Source organism: Polypterus senegalus, chromosome 4 (genome assembly GCF_016835505.1).
Source record: "Polypterus senegalus isolate Bchr_013 chromosome 4, ASM1683550v1, whole genome shotgun sequence".
Lineage (NCBI taxonomy): Eukaryota > Metazoa > Chordata > Cladistia > Polypteriformes > Polypteridae > Polypterus > Polypterus senegalus.
This window is the reverse complement of record NC_053157.1, coordinates 5542521-5563130: the sequence shown is the minus strand read 5'-3', so window position 1 is coordinate 5563130 and position 20610 is coordinate 5542521. Positions and strand designations below refer to the sequence as shown.

General features: G+C 38.9%; 1 protein-coding gene across 1 annotated transcript in view; it reads right to left on the bottom strand.

The window, feature by feature from the left end:
- Window positions 1-20610, bottom strand: part of anapc10 (anaphase promoting complex subunit 10) — a 139427-nt gene that overhangs the window by 69682 nt on the left and 49135 nt on the right. The window contains exon 4 of the mRNA XM_039750199.1: window positions 11461-11581. Coding sequence (XP_039606133.1) covers window positions 11461-11581 — 121 coding nt within the window. The remainder of the gene's footprint in view (window positions 1-11460; window positions 11582-20610) is intronic.

Here is a 20610-nt window from a genome sequence, read left to right as displayed (position 1 = left end):
GTGAGAGTATGCAGGCAGTTCCTGGAGGATGAAGGAATTGATACCATTGACTGGCCACCACACTTTCCTGACCTAAATCCAATAGAACACCTCTGGGACATTATGTTTTAGTCCATCCAATGCCACCAGGTTGCACCTCAGACTGTCCAGGAGCTCAGTGATGCCCTGGTCCAGATCTGGGAGGAGATCCCCCACAACACCATCTGTCATCTCATTAGAAGCATGCACCGATGTTGTCAGGCATGTATACAAGAACACAGGGGCCATACAAAGCGCTGCGTACAATTTTGAGTTGCTGCAATTAAATTTTGGCAAAAAGGACTAGCCTGCCACATAATTTTTTCACTCTAAATTTTTGGGGTGTCTTTGAATTCAGGGCTCTGTAGGTTGTTCATTTTCATTTCCATCAAACGATGTGGCATCCTTTCGTAATCCTAACACATTACCGAGTCTATATCAGTATAGATATCCAGGAGGATTTCTTTTTCCCATTGAGATCTGATGTGTTTTCAAAGTGTTCCTTTAATTTTTTTGAGCAGTTTACATCCCCTGTAGTCCTGGACCTCAGCCTAGTTGCTCTTCTCTGGACCTTTTCTAGCACTGCTATGTCCTTTTTGGAACATGAAGACCAAAACTACACACATGTCTCCAGATGAGGCCTCACCATTGCATTATAAAGTTTCAGCATAACCGCCTGTGACTTGTACTCCACACAATAAGGCACTATTTAACCTGACATTCTGTTAGCCGCCTTAATGGCTTGTCTGGCAGTCAAAAGTGTTGAGTCCACTACAACTCCTAAATCCTTCTCATAATGCATATTTACGATTTTCCCATTGTGTATCAAAACCTAACATTTTTACTTCCTACATGTAACACTTTACATTTACTTACATTGAACTTCATCTGCCTCAGATCTGCCCAAGCCTGTCTGCTGTTCAAGTTCCTCTGTAGTGATTCAACAGATTCTCGATTATCTGCCGATCCTACTAGCTTAGTATCATCTGTAAACTTAACCAGCTTGTTATTTGTATTCCTATCCAAATCATTTCTATATATTAAAAATAGTAGCAGCTCCAGCACTCTTAACATCACCCAGTTCTAATAAGGTTCCTCACACCATCACCCTCTGTTTCTTGTGTCTCAGCCAATTCTGCACCCAATTACACGTCACACCCTGAAGTCCCACCTCTTTAAGTTTGATACCCAACCTCTCACGTGGCACCTTATCAAAGGAAAGCATTTGATAAGGTGCCACGTGAGAGGTTGGGAAAGTCAAGATAAAACTACAGAAGGTTATAAAACTATTACAAAAGACTACAAAATCCTTAACAGTAGCCCAGTTAAGGGTTTTCATGACCACATAATCGAATTATGTGCAGAGAAATCTACCTCTGACAACCTGGCCGATATTCCTATTAAAGAAATCAGGTTAAGAGTTTACATGGCATTTTAGGAATCAGGTTTCTGTAAATAATCAGTTATTTGAAGCAATATAACATGCTAATTGTTATGAGTCTCAGTTTAACCAGAATATTAAGCATTAAAAGCCCAGAGTTCTTTTTTAAATGACTCAGTACTTCTCTCAGCAATACATTCCACATATACTATATGTTTTATCCCTTAGTAGTATTTTAACGATTTCAGCAGGCTTTCATTAAAGATTTAGATTATTACTGCCTTCCTCTCCAAGGAGCTTTAAAAGGTAATACTTACTTGACGGGTCTTTGGGTGTTGAATGAGCACAGCCATTAAGCTGAATATGTTAAATTTACAGAAACAATCAAATACGTTAAGCTAAGCTGCCATCCTAAGGTGAAGTAAAATACAGATTTTGGGTTGCTAAAACATGCAGCTCTCTCTTAAAGCCATGGTGACCTAACTTCAAAACAGCTTCTGATTTTCGCTTCAGGCATACCTGCCAAATTGAAAAGAGCACTATTTAGACACACAGAGCATGATTATTAAATGCCGGTACTACTTTGTACCAGTGCCATGGAAAAATATCTATAACCACATATGAAAGATTCTATTCATTAACTTGTGAGAAAATGAAGCATTTTGTAATTTGAAAATATGGATAAAATAAATGCAGAATGAAGAAAAGAGTTATGACAAGTGGTAGGTTAAAAAGGCCCCATTAACACCACGACAATTTCTTACTGATTCGAGTCTTTATGGGCAGAGCTCAGTGAATCAGTAGTTATATTTTTAACATCTTCTGCAAGGAGCACCAACAGCTGTCTAAGCAAAATAAACCTGAAACAAGTAAGCAGATGGTACGGCCCAGTGGTGGAGGTATTGGATCCATCAGAATTTGTTCAATTAAATATTGAATCATGCGACTGAGGACACACAGTGAAGACCAACGAGAAATGCAATTTAAGACAGAACCTATGAGGCACTTCACACAAAAAGTCAGGGAAATCTGTAAAGAAAGTGACATGGAAACAAAGCAAGAAGATTTCAAAAGTATCAAAATGAGAAACTGGGACAACTCAGCCACTCGTTAACCAGATAATCTTGATAAAGCAAATGGTCAAATCTCATCTGTGAAAGGGCCAGTGTTCTATTATACAGCACACAGTAGACCTGGAGTGTCAAACTCAGATCCTAGAGGGCTGTAGGTTCTCATTTCAGCTACTTTCTTAATTAGTAATTAAATCCTGTTGCTAATGAAATCTATTTCTTTTGATTTTTAAGACATGAAACACCTAATTATTTTATTTTTGGTTACATAACCATCAGCTTAACAATAATGAGATACAAAGCTAGTTAACAGATGACCGGCTAATTTGATCCCATTTGTACTCCTGCGTCTACTATACAATTTTTGTTTTAATGAAATAATCAAGAAGAAGTGGTGAAGGTTTCACAGATTGGCACACATCCTGCGCTTGTTCAAATTTATTTTACCGTTTTGCCCTACATTTAATTTACATATAATTACATTTAAACCACTTACACCTGAACACCAGCAAAACCAAGGAGCTGGCGGTGGATTTTAGGAGGACCAGGCCCCTCATGGACCCCGTGATCATCAGAGGTGACTGTGCAGACCTATAAATACCTGGGAGTGCAGCTGGATGATAAATTAAACTGGACTGCCAAAACTGATGCTCTGTAAGAGAGGACAGAGCCGACTATACTTCATTAGAAGGCTGGCGTCCTTCAACATCTGCAATAAGATGCTGCAGATGTTCTACCAGACGGTTGTGGCGAGCGCCCTCTTCTACGCGGTGGTGTGCTGGGGAGGCAGCATAAAGAAGAAGGACAAATTGGTGAGGAAGGCAGGCTCTATTGTAGGCACGGAGCTGGACAGTTTGACATCCGTGGCAGAGCGACGGCCACTGAGCAGACTCCTGTCAATCATGGAGAATCCACTGCATCCACTGAACAGGATCATCTCCAGACAGAGGAGCAGCTTCAGCGACAGACTGCTGTCACCGTCCTGCTCCACTGACAGACTGAGGAGACCCCACACTATGCAACTCTTCAATTCCACCGGGGGGGGTAAACATTAATATTATACAAAGTTATTGTCTGTTATACCTGCATTGTTATCACTCTTCTGCGGTGGGTTGGCACCCTGCCCGGGATTGGTTCCTGCCTTGTGCCCTGTGTTGGCTGGGTTTGGCTCCAGCAGACCCCCGTGACCCTGTATTCGGATTCAGCGGGTTAGAGAATGGATGGATGGATGTTATCACTCTTTAATTTAATATTGTTTTTTATCAGTATGCTGCTTCTGGAGTATGGGAATTTTCCCTTGGGATTAATAAAGTATCTATCTATCTACATTTTCCACCATTTTTTTTTATTTAAGGAGGTCTCATTGATAACAGTTATCCAGTGTTTCATAGAAAGAAAGATGATAAAATTTTCTCTTTTTTTCCCTTTGATTACAATTGCTCTGTCTGATTTTAACTTTTTGTATTTTACTTTTGTTTATAATCTGTGTTTTGTCTATTGTTCGGTGTCCTTGAGTGTTTAGAAAGGCGCCTACAAATAAATAAAATGCATTATTATTATAAAATGAAAGTTTTAATGAAACTGACATTTGAAATTAAGGTGAAGGCACTGTTCAGTACTAATCTAGGGTGGTAGTAAGTTTTGACTGGGCATGGGAGAAAATTACGTTATATTGAATTTTACAATACAAAATACTGCCGATACAAAATGTGCCCCTTATATCATGAATTGTATGGTATTACAATGAAGAGGAACTCTTCATCTTTTCCCACTTCTATGTGGACCTTCTCCATTCAGCTCGGACCTGCACCTCCTCAGTCAAGCCCTTCTTTTACTTTATCTACCCACCTCACCTTCGGCCTCCCTCGCTTTCTCATCCACTGTACTTTCACTCCCGTCACAATCTTCCACTTTGCCTCTCGTCATCACTTGTCCATACCACTCCAAACTACTTTCTTGTACTTTCTTAGATCTCTCTCTCACACTTTTGATTGTCTCGTTTCTTATTCTGTAACTCCACACATCCATCTCCACATTCTCATTTCTGCCACATCCAGCTTCTTCTCCTGTGCTCCCTTTACTGCCCTCAGCTCCATACATCATGTCAGGCAGTGTGGCATGGTGGTTAAGGCTTTGGACTTTCAACCCTGAGGTTGTGGGTTCACACCCCACCACGTACACTGTGTGACCCTGAGCAAGTTACTTCACCCACCTGTGCTCCAATTGGAAAAACAAAAGAAATGTAACTAATTGTATCTCAAAGGTTGTAAGCCGCTATGGATAAAAGCGTCAGCCAAATATGTAAATGTAAAATGTACATATGTAAATCATTGCTGGTCTTACCATGTAACCCTGATATTCTGTATATGCATTTAATTATCACTTTTATCATATCTCTGTAATCCGTACTAACCCCTATTTTCTCTGCTGTTCTTTTTCCGGTTGTCTATGGGGGCGATCTGCGCCACCACCACCTGTTCACGGCACCAGGCAGGCCCTCCATTGATGGATTGGAGGTCATCTGTCCACATGACACTCATCATCTAATTTCTTCCATGTGAAGCCTGAAAACCAGGAGGACTTATTGACATCATTTATGTTAGGGGGGCTGGGTGGTCTCGGAACCCCTGCAGATTTTTTTTTTTTTTCCTCCAGCCCTCTGGGGATTTTTTTTTTTTGTTGTTGTTTTTTCCATCCTCCTGGCCATCGGACATTACTTTATTCTTTGTTACTTAGTATTGCCTAACCTTATTTTTAGATTTTTCTTTCTTCATCTTTTACAGCACTTTGAGCTACATCATTTGTATAAAAACGCACTATATAAATAAATGTCGTAGTTGTCTTAAAAACCTTACCTTTGACATTTGCCTTCATTTATTGTGTGACATCTCCACATGACTGAAAATGAACCACAAGGGCAAGCAAAAACATCTTTCATTGAAAGCAAGAGATTTTAATTGAAAATAAGAACTAAGGTTTAACACGCCAGAGTTATATTATAGTTATAGTTTTGTTAGAAGGACGGATGCCAAAACCGAACTGCACAAAGATAGATTTCGACGTACCAAGCAAATGGCGATACGTTCTAAATTACTTACGGTTCCGGAGCTGTCGAAGGGTTTAAGTCAGTCGGCGATGTTAGTCCTGGAAAGTACGCCCCACCAAACCAACGTTCCAAAAACCAAGAGAACTTACTGTTATCTGCTCGAGCCAATACCGACTTACTATACTCGGCCGTCCAGCATGTCACTGAAGCATTCGAACTTTCTTATGCAAACGTGCAATACTGCGTCTGCGTTTGCCACGTTATGTTCGAACTACAGTGGCAGAGTCCCATTGTATGGTTCTAATTTGTATTGAGTCGAGGTATTGACGCGAACACCATACATATGGATAGTATCAAATTTTATATTTATATTATATTTATTAATATATATATAATATTATATTTATTATAAATTTTATATTTATATATATATATATTTTAGTAATTGGCAATAATGGATTCAATGAGGTTATCAGAAATAAACTTGATGCACTAGGATTTAAAGTTAAGACGGAAGTAAAAAATTTAGGGGTAACCGTTGACTGTAATCTGAATTTTAAATCGCATATTCATCAGACCACTAGGACAGCATTTTTTCACTTATGAAACATAGCTAAAGTTAGACCTCTTATATCATTGAAGATCGGAGAAATTAATTCAGCTTTTGTTTTCAGTAGACTAGATTACTGTAACGCACTCCTCTCAGGACCATCCAAAAAAGATATAAATCGTTTGTAACGAGTGCAGAATGCAGCTGCTAGAATCCTAACTGGGAGAAGAAAATCCAAACACATTTCTCGAGTTTTAATGTCACTACACTGGTTACCTGTGTCATTCAGGATTGACTTTAAAATACTGCTTATGGTTTATAAAGCCTTAAATAATCTCGCTCCATCTTATATATCGGAATGCCTGACATGTTATATTCCAAATCGTAACCTTAGATCTTCAAATCAGTGTCTCCTTATAATTCCAAAAGCTAAACTTAAAAGAAGTGGTGAGGCGGCCTTCTGCTGTTATGCACCCAAAATCTGGAATAGCCTGCCAATAGGAATTCGCCAGGCTGATACAGTGGAGCACTTTAAAACACTGCTGAAAACACATTACTTTAACATGGCCTTTTTATAACTTCACTTTAACTTAATCCTGATACTCTGCATGTTCAATTCTTCATAATAATTATTCACAGTGGCTCCAAAATCCATACTGACCCCTACTCTCTCTTCTGTTTCTTTTTCCGGTTTCTTTGTGGTGGCGGCCTGCCACCACCATCTACTCAAAGCATCATGATGCACCAACATTGATGGACTGAAAGCCAGAAGTCTACGTGACCATCATCATCAGGTCCTTCCATGAAAACCCTAAATACAAAGAGGACTGTTTGACTTATGTTAGGTAGATTGTCCAGAGGGGACTGGGTGGTCTCTTGGTCTGGAACCCCTACAGATTTTATTTTTCTCCAGCCTTTGGAGTTTTTGTTTTTCTGTCCACCCTGGCCATCGGACCTTACTCTTATTCTATGTTAATTAATGTTGACTTATTTTTACTTTTTATTGTGCCTTCTATTTTTCTATTCTTCATTTTGTAAAGCACTTTGAGCTACATTTTTTTTGTATGAATATGTGCTATATAAATAAATGTTGATTGATTGATTGATATAGTCAAATCACATGTCTGTTCCCGCTACATCTATGGCCAGGGGAGTGCAGGGGGAAAATCGTCACAGCTGAGGGGAATCGGCTTCACACAAAGTGTTGACACTCTCATTCATCTTAAAAGGAAATATAACATTTCAAGTTTTTTACAGATCCAGTCAGGACCCACAGCTTAAATGGTTAATTCACACAGAAAATAAAAACAAACTACCATCACTGGAGCAATGTTTCATATTAACTCACAAAACAAAAAGAACAATTGAAATTTAGAGAGTTCTGCAGTGCAGCAACGTTATATTATAGGTTTATAGGGTTCTTATTGTCATGTATATAGAGAAAAAATAAAATTCTTACTTGCATGTGCTAATCAACATGAACATGCAACTCATCTTATGTCACTGCAGATCAAATAATGTATGTCAATTTTTAACATTATTAAAAAAAAAGAAAAAGATTACAAAAAACTAAAAGCTGAATGTACTGATTTCAATTTATTTTGCAGTGTTCTGTTTTAAGAATGCCTAATAATAAGCAAATTTTACAGTTGTTTGGAGTGGAAAGCTGATCACACTACTCCCTAACGGGTATTCCACAGCTGAGGCTATGGTTTCCATTCTCACCTTCCCTCCTGTGCTTCTGCAGCCATGCTGATCATCCACAGCTTCTTCAGTGTGGCTCCACGCACTTTCAGATAACTTGTTAGAACAAGTCTGGATAAGAACAGGCCATTCAGCCCAATAAAGCTCGCCAGTCCTACCCACCTAATTCTTCCAAAATAACATCAAGTTTTGAAAGTCCTTAGAGTTCGGCTGTCTACCATACTGGTCACTTACTCCATGTGTCTGGTTCTTTGTGTGAAAAAAAAACTTGTTTGTGCAAAATTTTCCCTTAACAAGTTTCCAACCGTGTCCCCATGTTCTTGATGAACTAATTTTAAAGTTACAGTCCCGATCCACTGGACTAATTCCCTTCATAATTTTAAACACTTCAATCAGGTCTCCTCTTAATCTTCTTTTGTTTAAACTGAAAAGGCTCAGCTCTCTTAATCTTCATAGCTCATCCCCTGTAGCCCTGGTGTCAGTCTAGTCGCTCTTCTTTGGGCTTTGTCTAGTGCTGCTATGTCCTTTTTGCGGCCTGAAGACCAAAACTGCACCCAGTGTGTTATAAAGCTTCAGCAGACCCTCCTGTGACTTGTACTCCACATATCAAGGCGCTATATAACCTGACATTCTGTCAGCCTTTTTAATGGCTTGTCTGGCAGTCAATAGCATAGAGTCCACTACGACTCCTAAGTCCTTCTCATAAGGTGGACTTTCATTTTCAGACCTACAATTGCATATTCAAACCTTACATTTTTACTTCCTACGTGTAATACTTTCAATTTAGTGACATTAAATTTCATACGCCACAAATCTGCCCAAGCCTGTCTGCTGTTCAAATTCTCTGTGATGATTTTACAGATTCAATATTATCTGCCAATGCACCTAGCTTGGTATTATCTGCAAACGGAACCAGCTTGTTATTTATATTCCTGTCCAAATTATTATAATATGTTAAAAACAGCAGTGGCACCCAGCACTGCCCCCTGCTGGTCACCACTCTTAACATCTGGCAGTTCTGATAAGGTTCCTGACACCATCTGATTCCTGTGTCTGAGCAAATTCTACACCCATCTACACACCCCATTCTGAACTCCAACTTCTTTTAGTTTGATGCCCAACCCCTCATGTGGCACCTTACCAAATGCTTTTTGAAAGTCAAGATAAATATCATATACTCCACTTTGATTATACCCTTTTGTTGCTCCCTCATAGAATTCCAGCATGTTGGTAAAACATGACATCCCTCTTCTGAACCCATGCTGAATATTCAGTAAACCTCCTGTTCTTGCCATGTGTTTCCTCAATAATTCCTTCAATTAATTTAGCTCTGGTGCACATTAAGCTTACTGACCTACTGTTGCTTGGATCTGCCCGATCATCCTCTTTATACAATGAGATAACATGCGTCATTTCAGAATGAGATTACAAATATTGACAGTACTTAAGTGCAGGAAGTTGGCAGATACCCGTGTCTAGATGTCACTGGAGCAACTCCTTAGCTAAAATGCATGGACGAAAGATATTCATGAAGAGATTGATATTGTTAGAAAAAGAAAATGGAAGGGGTTATTAAAGAGTATCAAGTTTGCCCTGTAATTGTTTGAAACAAAGCCTATGCAGATGAGCAGCTAAGCAGCTTCTGGTGAAACAAACCATGAATGCACACATTTCCAGAAGTGTGGAGTGATATAATCATATGTGAATCTGACAAATCAAAAAATAAAACCACTACTTAATACACAACATAAACTGTATTCAATATCTGCTCTAAATAACTGAGTAATTTACAATTGTTTTCACTTTCACATGCAATAAAATGGATTGACTGAAAAGTTTAACCATCCAAACGACTACTTTTTATTTTTCTAACAAGTTGGTAAAGTAAATATTTCTCTTTTTGACTTTGCTGTGCTGAAATGCAGCTAATTACACCCGGCAGCTCAGCAGAAAAGCACCACTGAGTAGTATAATGGTGACACCTAGTGTGCAGAAACGGTAATTAATATAACTAAATAGAGAAAAATATTACAGGAGAACTTGAAAAGGGATTTAAGAACATAAACAGCATCAGATTTGTTTTAGGCTTGAATCAGACTAAATGAACAATTCAAAACTGAATATTGTTTTTGAAACTGGTCTAAAGATTTCTCGTAAATCAGACCTTACTAAATTCTGTCTGGTGGGTTAGCAATTACATGCTAGTTTAATATCAGGGGGCAGTTTTTGCCTGTCACTTAAATAAATCTACAACATTGTGGGGCAACTGCTTATCCTGAAAGAAAGAAAGAAAGAAAGAAAGAAAGAAAGAAAGAAAGAAAGAAAGAAAGAATACAATATAGGCACTACATTACAGACAGACAGACAGACAGACAGACAGAGCACTATAAGAAAGAAAAAGAAACTATATAATAGATAGACAGACAGATATGGTACTGTAAAAGAAAGAAAGAAAAGTTTTATAATAGATATATTTGAAAGGCACTATAAGAAAAAGAAAGAAAGAAAGAAAAACTTTATAATAGATTTGAAAGGCACTATAAGAAAGAAAGAAACTATACCATATAGGCACTATATTACTTACAGACAGACAGACAGACAGACAGACAGATATATAGAGCACTATAAGACAGAAAAAGAAACTATATAATAGATAGATATGAAAGGGACTATAAGAAAGACACTACATAACATAGAGATGAAAGGCACTATATTACAGACAGACAGACAGACAGACAGATAGATAGATAGATAGATAGATAGATAGATAGATAGATAGATAGATAGATAGGGTTCTATAAGAAAGAAAAAGAAAGTGTATAATAGATAGAGAGATTTGAAAGGCACTATAAGAAAGAAAGAAAGAAAGAAAGAAAGGCAGGCACTACATAACAGATAGAGATGAAAGGCACTATAGTATAGAAAATCAGACAGAAAGATAGATAGATAGATAGGGCACTATAAGAAAGAAAAAGAAAGTGTATAATATAGATATTGTGCCTTTCAAATTTGTCTAAGAAAGAAAGAAAGGCACTGCATAACAGATAGAGATGAAAAGCACTATATTATAGAAGACAGACATACAGATAGATAATGACACTATAAGAAAGAAAGAAAGAAAGAAAGCAGTTTGGTTTGTGGCGTTCTCCAAATGTCTGCCCAACTAATCCGTCTAAGCACAAGGCTGTGACATAATGGAATGTCACTAAAACGTGAAGTGGTCTGAATACTTTCTGAATTAACTGTATACTTACATATGATTCAGTGTAATCAATTACAAAGCAACAAAATGATTGCTTTCATTTTGGAAAAAACAGTAAATATAAGGGTTCTGCCATATGTTACAAATTGAATAATTGTATTAATCTCACTAGAATTCGAAAATACAAATCATTTACATGGAACAGAAAAATTACAATTTCACTCTCCTCACAGCAGGAGCTTTTGCAACAAGCAGACATCATAGCTTGCCTTGCAATGGTGTTTATCCACCGCGAGTGTGAGCTCAAGTAACAAAGTCAAATCTGAATTAGCTGGGATAAAACTCAAGCTATTAAAACATGGGCACAAAGCATTTTTAAACTATTATATTGGACTGAACTCATTTATATGTTTTATTATTCAATGACCTAAACGTAAATTACAAGTCTCTTTATGGAGAGCTTCAATTAAAACTGGAGTTCTCACATACCCTTACTTCCTGAAGATTGTGAAAATTATTCCCCACTCTGACCGAGATCTTGCTGGGTGTGTAGCTTTCATCGGATTTATAATCGGCATAAATGCAGAGCATCTTCACTGTGGTTTTTCTCCTGCATAGAAACACACATTTAAAAATGCATCATCTTAAACTTAGGAATTAATTTGGTTGGCAGTGATGCATACTAGAGATAGCATTTTTAACACTTTACAAATGTAAATTACACAGCAATTACAATTGTAACAATAAATCCAGAAAAAAGAGAATAAAAAAAATAAATGCAGGATGATTTTATTCCCATCCTTCCACAAACTGTCAATATAGGCAAAACTATATTAATGATCAATTCCTATCCACCATATCTACACGTTTTTTAAACAAAAACAGATTTCTCCCTATATTGATTACATTAATCTATTTGTGAATAGGGGTTAGGGTTTTAATTCTTTTTGAATAAGAAAAATCTTTTTACAGGTGACTTCCCACCAAGAATGCAGATAAGAAGCAGAAACACACCCTGCTTGTACAGTAAAGTGCCTGGCATTGACAATATGCGACAACAGGTGGCATGGAGGTGACATGGTCCAGTGTCTTGGATTTGAATCTGGCTTTCAGTTATTGTCTGTGTGGAGTTTACACATTCTCCCACATCTGCTGGGTTTTCCTCTGGTTACTCAAGTTTCCGTTCAACATCCTCAAACATGTCTTAGGTTAAGCTGACTGGTGACTCCCTTTTGCCCGAAAATGCACGGGCACACTTATTCATGGAGATAGTACCTATCTACTACCCAAACCCAACATTTTATCCTAGGTAATAGGAGCCTTTAAAAACCTCTAAAACATCCCTGGGCACTGCCTAAAAACCTCTTAAAACATATTTATATAAATTACTTTTAAAGAAACTGTACACTTCCTTTCCACCCTCCTCGCTTATTGATTGCATAGCAGAAATCAAATCCTGGTTTTCTTCAAATTTTCTTAAATGAAATAACAAACGACAAAACTGAGGTTCTCCTTATTGGTACAATATCAACATTATCCAAAACAGATCATTTTGCCTTTATTATTGATAATTTCTCTGTCTCCCCTTCCCCACAGGTTAAGAGTCTGGGTGTCATCAATTGAGAGTACTTTAACTTTTCCGTCCCACATCAATAACATCTTCCGGCCTGCGTAACATTAATTGTATTCGCCCCCCGTCCCTCCCTCCCCACACCACTGCTATCCTCGTTCATAGCCTTGTCACGTCTCGTCTCGATTATTGTAATTCCCTTTTCTTTGGTCTTTCTCGCAAATCTCTTTATAAGCTTCAACTGGTCGAGAATTTAGCTGCCCGCATCATTGTTAGAGCCCCCTCTATTCACCATATCACTCTCATCTTGCAGCTGCTTCACTGGCTTCCAGTTTAGCTCCATAGTCAATTCAAAATTCTCCTACTAACTTTTAAGGCTCTCCACACCCTCGCCCCTCCATATCTGTCTGACCTCCTCCATGTTGCCATTCCCTCCCGCACCCTTAGATCCTCTTGACTGTCCCCTTCATCCATCTTACCACCATTCAGTTGCTCTGCTCCCCAGCTCTGGAACTCATTACCACCTGAGCTCAGAAATATTGAATCATTTTTACTTTTCTAAACCGAGGGAGATTGATGGTCATTTTATATTTCTTCTATTTCCGAATAATCGCAGTTGTCACCTTCTCACCAAGCTTCTTGCTGAGGGTCTTGTACTCCATTCCAGCCTTGTCCCTGACGTCCTCTGACAGCTCTTTGGTGTTGCCCACGGTGGTGGAGAGGTTGGAATGGAAGAAATTGATTCTGAGGACAGGTGGGCTTTATACACATCACGAGTTGAGATAATGAGTATCTGTGATTGATTGATTGTAATCTGAGTGCCACGTGGGCACACAGCCAATCTGTGGGAGCCAGAATTCTGGCTGGGTTGTAGGGGATCAAATCCTTATTTCTCTCAATGACACGCAATTCAATTTATAACTTTTATGTAATGCTTTTTTTTCTGGATTTTTGGTTGATATTCTGTCTCTCTCCATTTAAATGAAACTATCATTCCTTTGTAAGCGAGCGAACTTACAAATTCAGCAGGGCATCAGATATTTATTTCCCCCACTGTACAAGAGTGAAAAGGATCAGACATCAATAATACAGAACAATGTACTGTGGAAACCATGATATGTGTTTGAAAAGTTAATGGTGTAGCACAGTAAACCCAGAAGAGCCCATTACAGATGGTAAATGCTGGGAAACAAAAAGTCTATAAAGCAAGAGAAAAAATAAAAATCTTCAGCCCACTGAATACAGGAAAGGCCATGTCTGGACGGGTCCAACAGTAAAATAGGCATAACCACCTTAAATGACTGTTAGGTTTACACATAAACTGCATTTACTTTTTAAAGTGTACTTGTGCAAAGGTCTAGAATATGAGAAGCACAACACAACCAGGTGAAATGTACAGGGGATTCAGAAAGTATTCAAACCCCACCACTTTCTGCACACTTTAATATTTTGTGCTTTACAATTTGAATAGATTACATTTGTGAGGCGGCCTTCTGCTGTTATGCACCTAAAATCTGGAATATAGGAATTCACCAGGCTAATATGGTGGAGCACTTTAAAAAAAAAACTGCTAAAAACTCATTACTTTAACATGGCTTTCTCATTTTAGTTTAATCCTGATGCTCTGTATATTCAATTAATTATCATTACTATTCACGATGGCTCCAAAATCCGTACTAACCCCTACTCTCTCTTTTGATCTCTTCTCGGTTTTCTGTGGTGACGACCTGCGCCACCACCACCTAATCAAAGCCTCATGATGTTCCTAAATTGATGGATTAAAGGCCAGAAGTCCACATGACCATCATCATCAAGTCTTTCCATGAGAACCCGAAAAACAATGAGGACGGATCATTTATGTTAGGTAGAATGCCCAGAGGGTGCTGGGTTGTCTTGTGGCCCCCTACAGATTTTATTTTTTTCTCCAGCTCTTGGAGTTTTTTTGTTTTTTGTGTCCTCCCTGGCCATCGGAACTTACTTTTATTCTATGTTAATGATTTTTGTCTTTTTTTCTCTTTCTTCATCATGTAAAGCACTTTGAGCTACATTATTTGTATGAAAATGTGCTACATAAATAAATGTTGTTGCTGTTGTCATTTTTGCAAAGCACTCTGCACCCAATAAGCCATAACACGTTTTCAGAAGGTCTGCAAATGTATTCAGAATCTAAAACTGTAATCTCTCAATCCCAGATGTATTAAATTGTGGTCCGGTGGCTCCTGTTTCCTTTAATTCTCCTTGAGATGTTTCTAGAACTTGACTGGAGTCCATCCATGGCAAACTGAATTGACTGGATATCACTTAGAAAGGCACATGTGTGCCTGTGTATAAAAGGTCCACCATTCATACTGCATGTCAGGACAAAAACCAAGCCATGACATCCAAAGAAATTATGGCAGATCTCTGCGATCAAATTGTGATGAGGCATAGATCAGGGTTAAGGGGGGAATCAAACCATTTCCAAAGCTTTTAGTATTCACGGAGTGGTGGCTCTGAGGGAGGGATCTGCACTGGTAATCGGAAGGTTGCCAGTTCAAATCCCGTAAAACGCCCGAAGTTACTCTACTCCATTGGGCCCCTGAGTAAGGCCCTTAACCTGCAATTGCTTCGTCGTTAATCTGCATCCAGCCCTGCAAGCAGGCCCTCCAACCTGCAGGGAAAAACCTGGGGGTTGGTGGCAGAATTAGCACTCAAGCCACCATAAAAAAAAAACCTCACACAATGTTCCATTCCATATGAACTAGTGTGGTGCTGAGGTGTCACCCATTGCATGTCTGCACTTGGGTCCTAATCTGGAGATCCTGAGTTGATTTGTCATGTCATGGGCTCTATCACCACCTGCTCCTAACCTTTCTATCTTCTTAGTGTTCACAGGAGCACAGTGACCTCAAAGAGTTTTAAAAATTAAAAAGGTTTGAAACCACCAGGACCCTTCCCAGAGTTGACTATTCCGCCAACTTGAATAACTGTGCAAGAAAGGCCTTGGGTCAGGGAGACAACCAAAGACCCAGCAGTCATTTTAAAAGAGCGTCAGAAGTCCTCTGCTGAGATGGAAAAATCTCAGCAACACTCCATCATTCAGGTGTTTAAATCAGAGTGGCTAGTGTAAGAGAATAATTTAGAGGTAACAATTGTTAAGTATTATGGTTTGCAATGCGCATTGAAATATATAAGCATTTGCTTTAGAAATGTCAATGACAATAGCTATTGAAATGGCTAAGTAAATAAAAGACAAGAATGTACTAGAAGGAAGGCTAATGTCATACACAAAATAAGAGAGGATTAAGAGATCAACAGATGTCCTGCAAACAACAAGACTGGACAGTTGTCAAATACCCAGAGATTTCAAGGATGTTATACAAACCTAAATGATGATATAAGAAGAACAAGAGTGTAATAGAATGGACTTTTATTTCAATACGTTATTTGGATGTAAGCCAATGAACCAATCAATCAGAGTAAACGTATGCATTAATCAGCATTGTTATGAAAAGTCAAGCAAAATGACCCCTTTAATTGGATCACTATAGAGATTACAATATGCAAGCTTTCAAGGCAACTTGGGCCCCTTCTTCAGGCGAGATGTAATAGAGAAACTGGAGTTCCCTGTGTTTATATAGACACCAGGACAGATACGCATTGGAAAACCTTTAACACTGGAATTACCTAAGCTTACGAAAAAACTGGTAAATCCGGCCAACCTTAAATCCATTCGCACCTCTCTGTCAGTGTTTTTTGTCTTGTAAATGTGTTGATAAGCCCAAGCAGCCTGCTATACCATCCCAACCGGCTGCAGAAACTGCAAAAAGCTCTCCCAGCTCAAGTCTTTTTTATCAGGGAGTGAGGTACCTAGAACTGTATAAGCTAAAAAATATATCGTTATTTGGAACATATGCATTTCACGTGTGTTCTGTGTCTACGAAGATCTACTGTCTATGTAAGTGTAGGATGACAGAGATGTTGAACACATACTTAAAAGACCAACCGTTTCCATTTTTAAGTACTTACAACAAAATTTTGACATGAAGTGTATAATGTGTGAAGACTGAAGTCCAAATATCGTATAGCACTTTTACAAAAGGTACAAATATAACAGAACAACTGGGCTTTTATTCAAGACTATAACTGAAGAAAAAGAAATCGGGTTAGTGTGGCTTGTTGTCGTGACTTCTTTGGTAGTACAGTGGTAAGAATTGCTAACTCCTATTCAAAAGGTCCCAGGTTCGAGTCTGTACTACTTTTGAGTAGTGAGCTGCTCTTATTGTTACTATTATACAATAAAAACATACATTTAATTAGTGTCTGTAACAGCCAGTGTAAATGTATGGTACTTATAAAGGTTAGCATTTTTTTATGCAGTTTAATTCTCTCAGTCGCGTTCACACTTGCCCCGATCTGACACTGTTGTTTTCAATTAAAGACGAGCTAAAACAAAGGTGAACTCAGATGATGATGAGGATTCTACATCGGAGAAACAGAACAGAAGCCCTCCACAAGAAACGTCCACTCGCATACAGTCATGGCCGAAATTATCGGCACCCCTGGAATTTTCCCAGGAAATGCACCATTTCTCCCAGAAAATTGTTGCAATTACAAATGTTTTGGTATACACGTTTATTTCCTTTACAAAAAAACAGAAAAAAGCCAAATCTGACATCATGTCACACAGAACTCCAAAAATGGGCCGGACAAAATTATTGGCACCTTTTCCAAATTGTGGGTAAATCGTTTTACTTCAAGTATATGATGCTTGTTTGAATTCACCTGTGGCAAGAAACAGGTGCTGGCAAAATAACAATCACACCTGAAGCCGGTTAAAATGGAGACAAGTTGACTCAACCTTTGTGTTGTGTGCCACACTAAACATGGAGAACAGAAAGAAGATCAGAGAACTGTCTGAGGACTTGAGGACAAAAATTGTGGAAAAATATCAACAATCTCAAGGCTACAAGTCCATCTCCAGAGATCTTCATGTTCCTTTGTCCACTGTGCGCAACATAATCACGAAGTTCACAACACATGGCACTGTAGCTAATCTCCCTGGACGTGGACGGAAGAAAAATTGATAAAAGACTGCAATGAAGGAGAGTGCGAATGGTGGATAAACAGCTCCAATCAACTTCAAGACATATTCATGCTGTTCTGCAGACTCAGGGTGCAACAGTGTCAGCTCAAACTATCCATTGACATCTGAACAAAATGAAATGCTATGGCAGGAGAGCCAGGAGAACCCCACTGCTGACACAGAAACATAAAAAAGTCAGACTGGAGTTTGCCAAAATGTACTTGAGGAAGCCACAATCCTTCTGGGTGAACATCTTGTGGACAGATGAGCCCAAGGTAGAGCTTTTTGGTAAAGCTCATCATTCTACTGTTTACAGAAAACTGAATGAGGCCTACGAAGAAAAGAACAACACAGTACCTACAGTCAAACATGGTGGAGGTTCTAAGATGTTTGGGGATGTTTTGCTGCCTCTGGCACTGGATGCCTTGACTGTGTGCAAGGCATCATGAAATCTGAAGACTACCAAAAGATATTGGGGCACAATGTAGGGCCCAGTGTCAGAAAGCTGGGTCTGCGTCAGAGGTCATGGGTGTTCCAGCAGGACAACGACCCCAAACATACCTCTAAAAGCACCCAGAAATGGTTGAAGACAAAGCGCTGGAGAGTTCTGTGGCCAGCAATGAGTCCGGATCGAAATCCGATTGAACACTTATGGAGAGATCTCAAAATTGCTGTTGGGAGAAGGTGCCTTTCAAATCTGAGAGACCTTGAGCAGTTTGCAAAAGAAGAGTGGTCAGAAATTCCAGTTGAGAAGCGTAACAAGGTTATAGGAAGCGCTTGATTTCAGTTATTTTTTCCAAAGGGCATGCAACTAAATATTAAGTTGAGGGTGCCAATAATTTTGTCCAGCCCGGTTTTTGAGTTTTGTGTGAAATGATGTCAGATTTGGCTTTTTTTCCTCTGTTTTTTTGTGTTGTTCTAATGCACATAAAGGAAATAAGCATGTGTATACTAAAACATTTGGAATTGCAACAATTTTCTGGGAAAATTCCAGGGGTGCCGATAATTTTGGCCATGACTGTATAAGAACAATGCAGCTGCACCAGGCTTAAAGGCGAAAGATGGCACCATTTGGATGCAGGGCAAGGTCCAGCATCATCCTGCCAGTCAGTCTGCCACACACCTGTCCCTCAAAGAAAAAGCACAGCTTACAGAGCTTGCCAATGTATTGTGCAAACTCCTGTTTGTGATTAAGTTTGGTGATGGTCTTTATATAAAAACATTTATACTGTTTGTTACTTACTAGGGGGCTTCGCTCACCCACCCCCGGGTTTGGTTAACCAGATATACAATTTAAAGAGATGGTTATTTTCATGGGTATTGTTAAATATGCAGTATTTTCACTTTTACTTTAAAACTTTACTAAAAACAATATTTGGAATTAACTTTTCTTCAAGATCACAATAAATTTTGATTCCATGTTTGGACTTACATCGTGACAACACAACATATAGCTGCCTGTGAGTGAATATCGTTTCTTTCTCTCAAGTAAATAAAATTACTTTCTCGAATGTTTGACAATTCTCTTTCTTCTTCGCTTTGTCGTTGATGTGTCATCTAGAATGTATAAAATTATTGTCCTGATAAAATTTATCTGCGGTGGGCTGGCGCCCTGCCCGGGGTTTGTGTCCTGCCTTGCGCCCTGTGTTGGCTGGGATTGGCTCCAACAGAAACCCCGTGACCCTGTAGTTAGGATATAGCAGGTTGGATAATGGATGGATGGATAAAATCTATGAGGTGAGAGCGCAGGAACTGTGTCTGCCAAAAGCATTCACACGACTGAGAGGTTAGATGGCTGTGGTCTTGTTTGAAAATAGTTGTAAGTAGGGCATGACTTGAAAGAATCTCATGTTAAAAGTGTCCGCCTCACGGGACTTCATACCGCGCCAACATTTTTAGAATCTTTCAATTCTCGCTGGCAACACGAATCAGACGATCTACAAATCTTTGAACAATATATTTGATCTCTTTTTGCTCTTACGTTATTTTACATGAGTAATAATTTCGGCTTGTTTGTGCCAATGCGATCTTTACTATCCTTTTTTTGAGACTTTTGAATTTTAGTACCTTTATTAACTTTAACCTGCTCTGCATGTGTACTGCGCCAAAGTTTTTGAATTCTTTACGATGTTCTACTTTGTCATCTATTCTTTGTCTTTTATTTCTGGCACCAGGAGTGGACTCGTCTCGCGGGACTTATAAGTGTCTCTCTGAAAAAATCACGTCTTCTCTCCTTTCAAGATTTTTTTTTATAACAGAGTGATATAAAAGCCAGATCGAATGTTATTTACCTTGATTTATTTACTTATCTTCCTACAGCGTAAAGTCACAAGTAGACTGCAGCGCTTCCTCTGTTTGATCGACAAGGGCATGCTCACAAAGTACACATGTAATGCCATGAAAAATGCCTGCTGACACTTCAGTACGCGAGCAATGGGGCATATACACTGTCCATATCCAAACACTAGCGTGGAGAGTCGAGAATTGTCCAACAAAGTCTTTTGAAGTTTCTAATGAGTTTTTCAATACAATGTGGGTCTGTAGACAGGCTGCCTGTGTCAGTCCGAGAGATGAAAACAATCCTCATATCTGGCCATAAAACTCTCATCTCTATTTAACCCATGTTGTAATGTGTTACATTTTAACTTCCCATTCTTTTCTCTCTTGCTGTGTTCTGAAGTTGCCCATAAGCACTGGGACTTTAAAGTCTCTTTCACAGTGCCCATGGCTGTTGAAGTGAGCTGCTACAGGAACATCTGTGTTGCCAGTCTTGAAGTGTTTGTCCAGTTTCTCCTACATAGAGAACAGTGTCAGGACATTTCATACAAAGAATTAGGTAGGCCACATTAGATGATCTGCACAAAAATGATCCCTTTATGCAATGTTCTAGTCGGCAGTGTGGCATAACTACACGGTCTGTATTATAAATGTGAGTACACGTTTTACATCTTTTCTGTAGGCAGGGAAATAATGTGCCATTTCAGCATTGTTATGTAAATTCAGC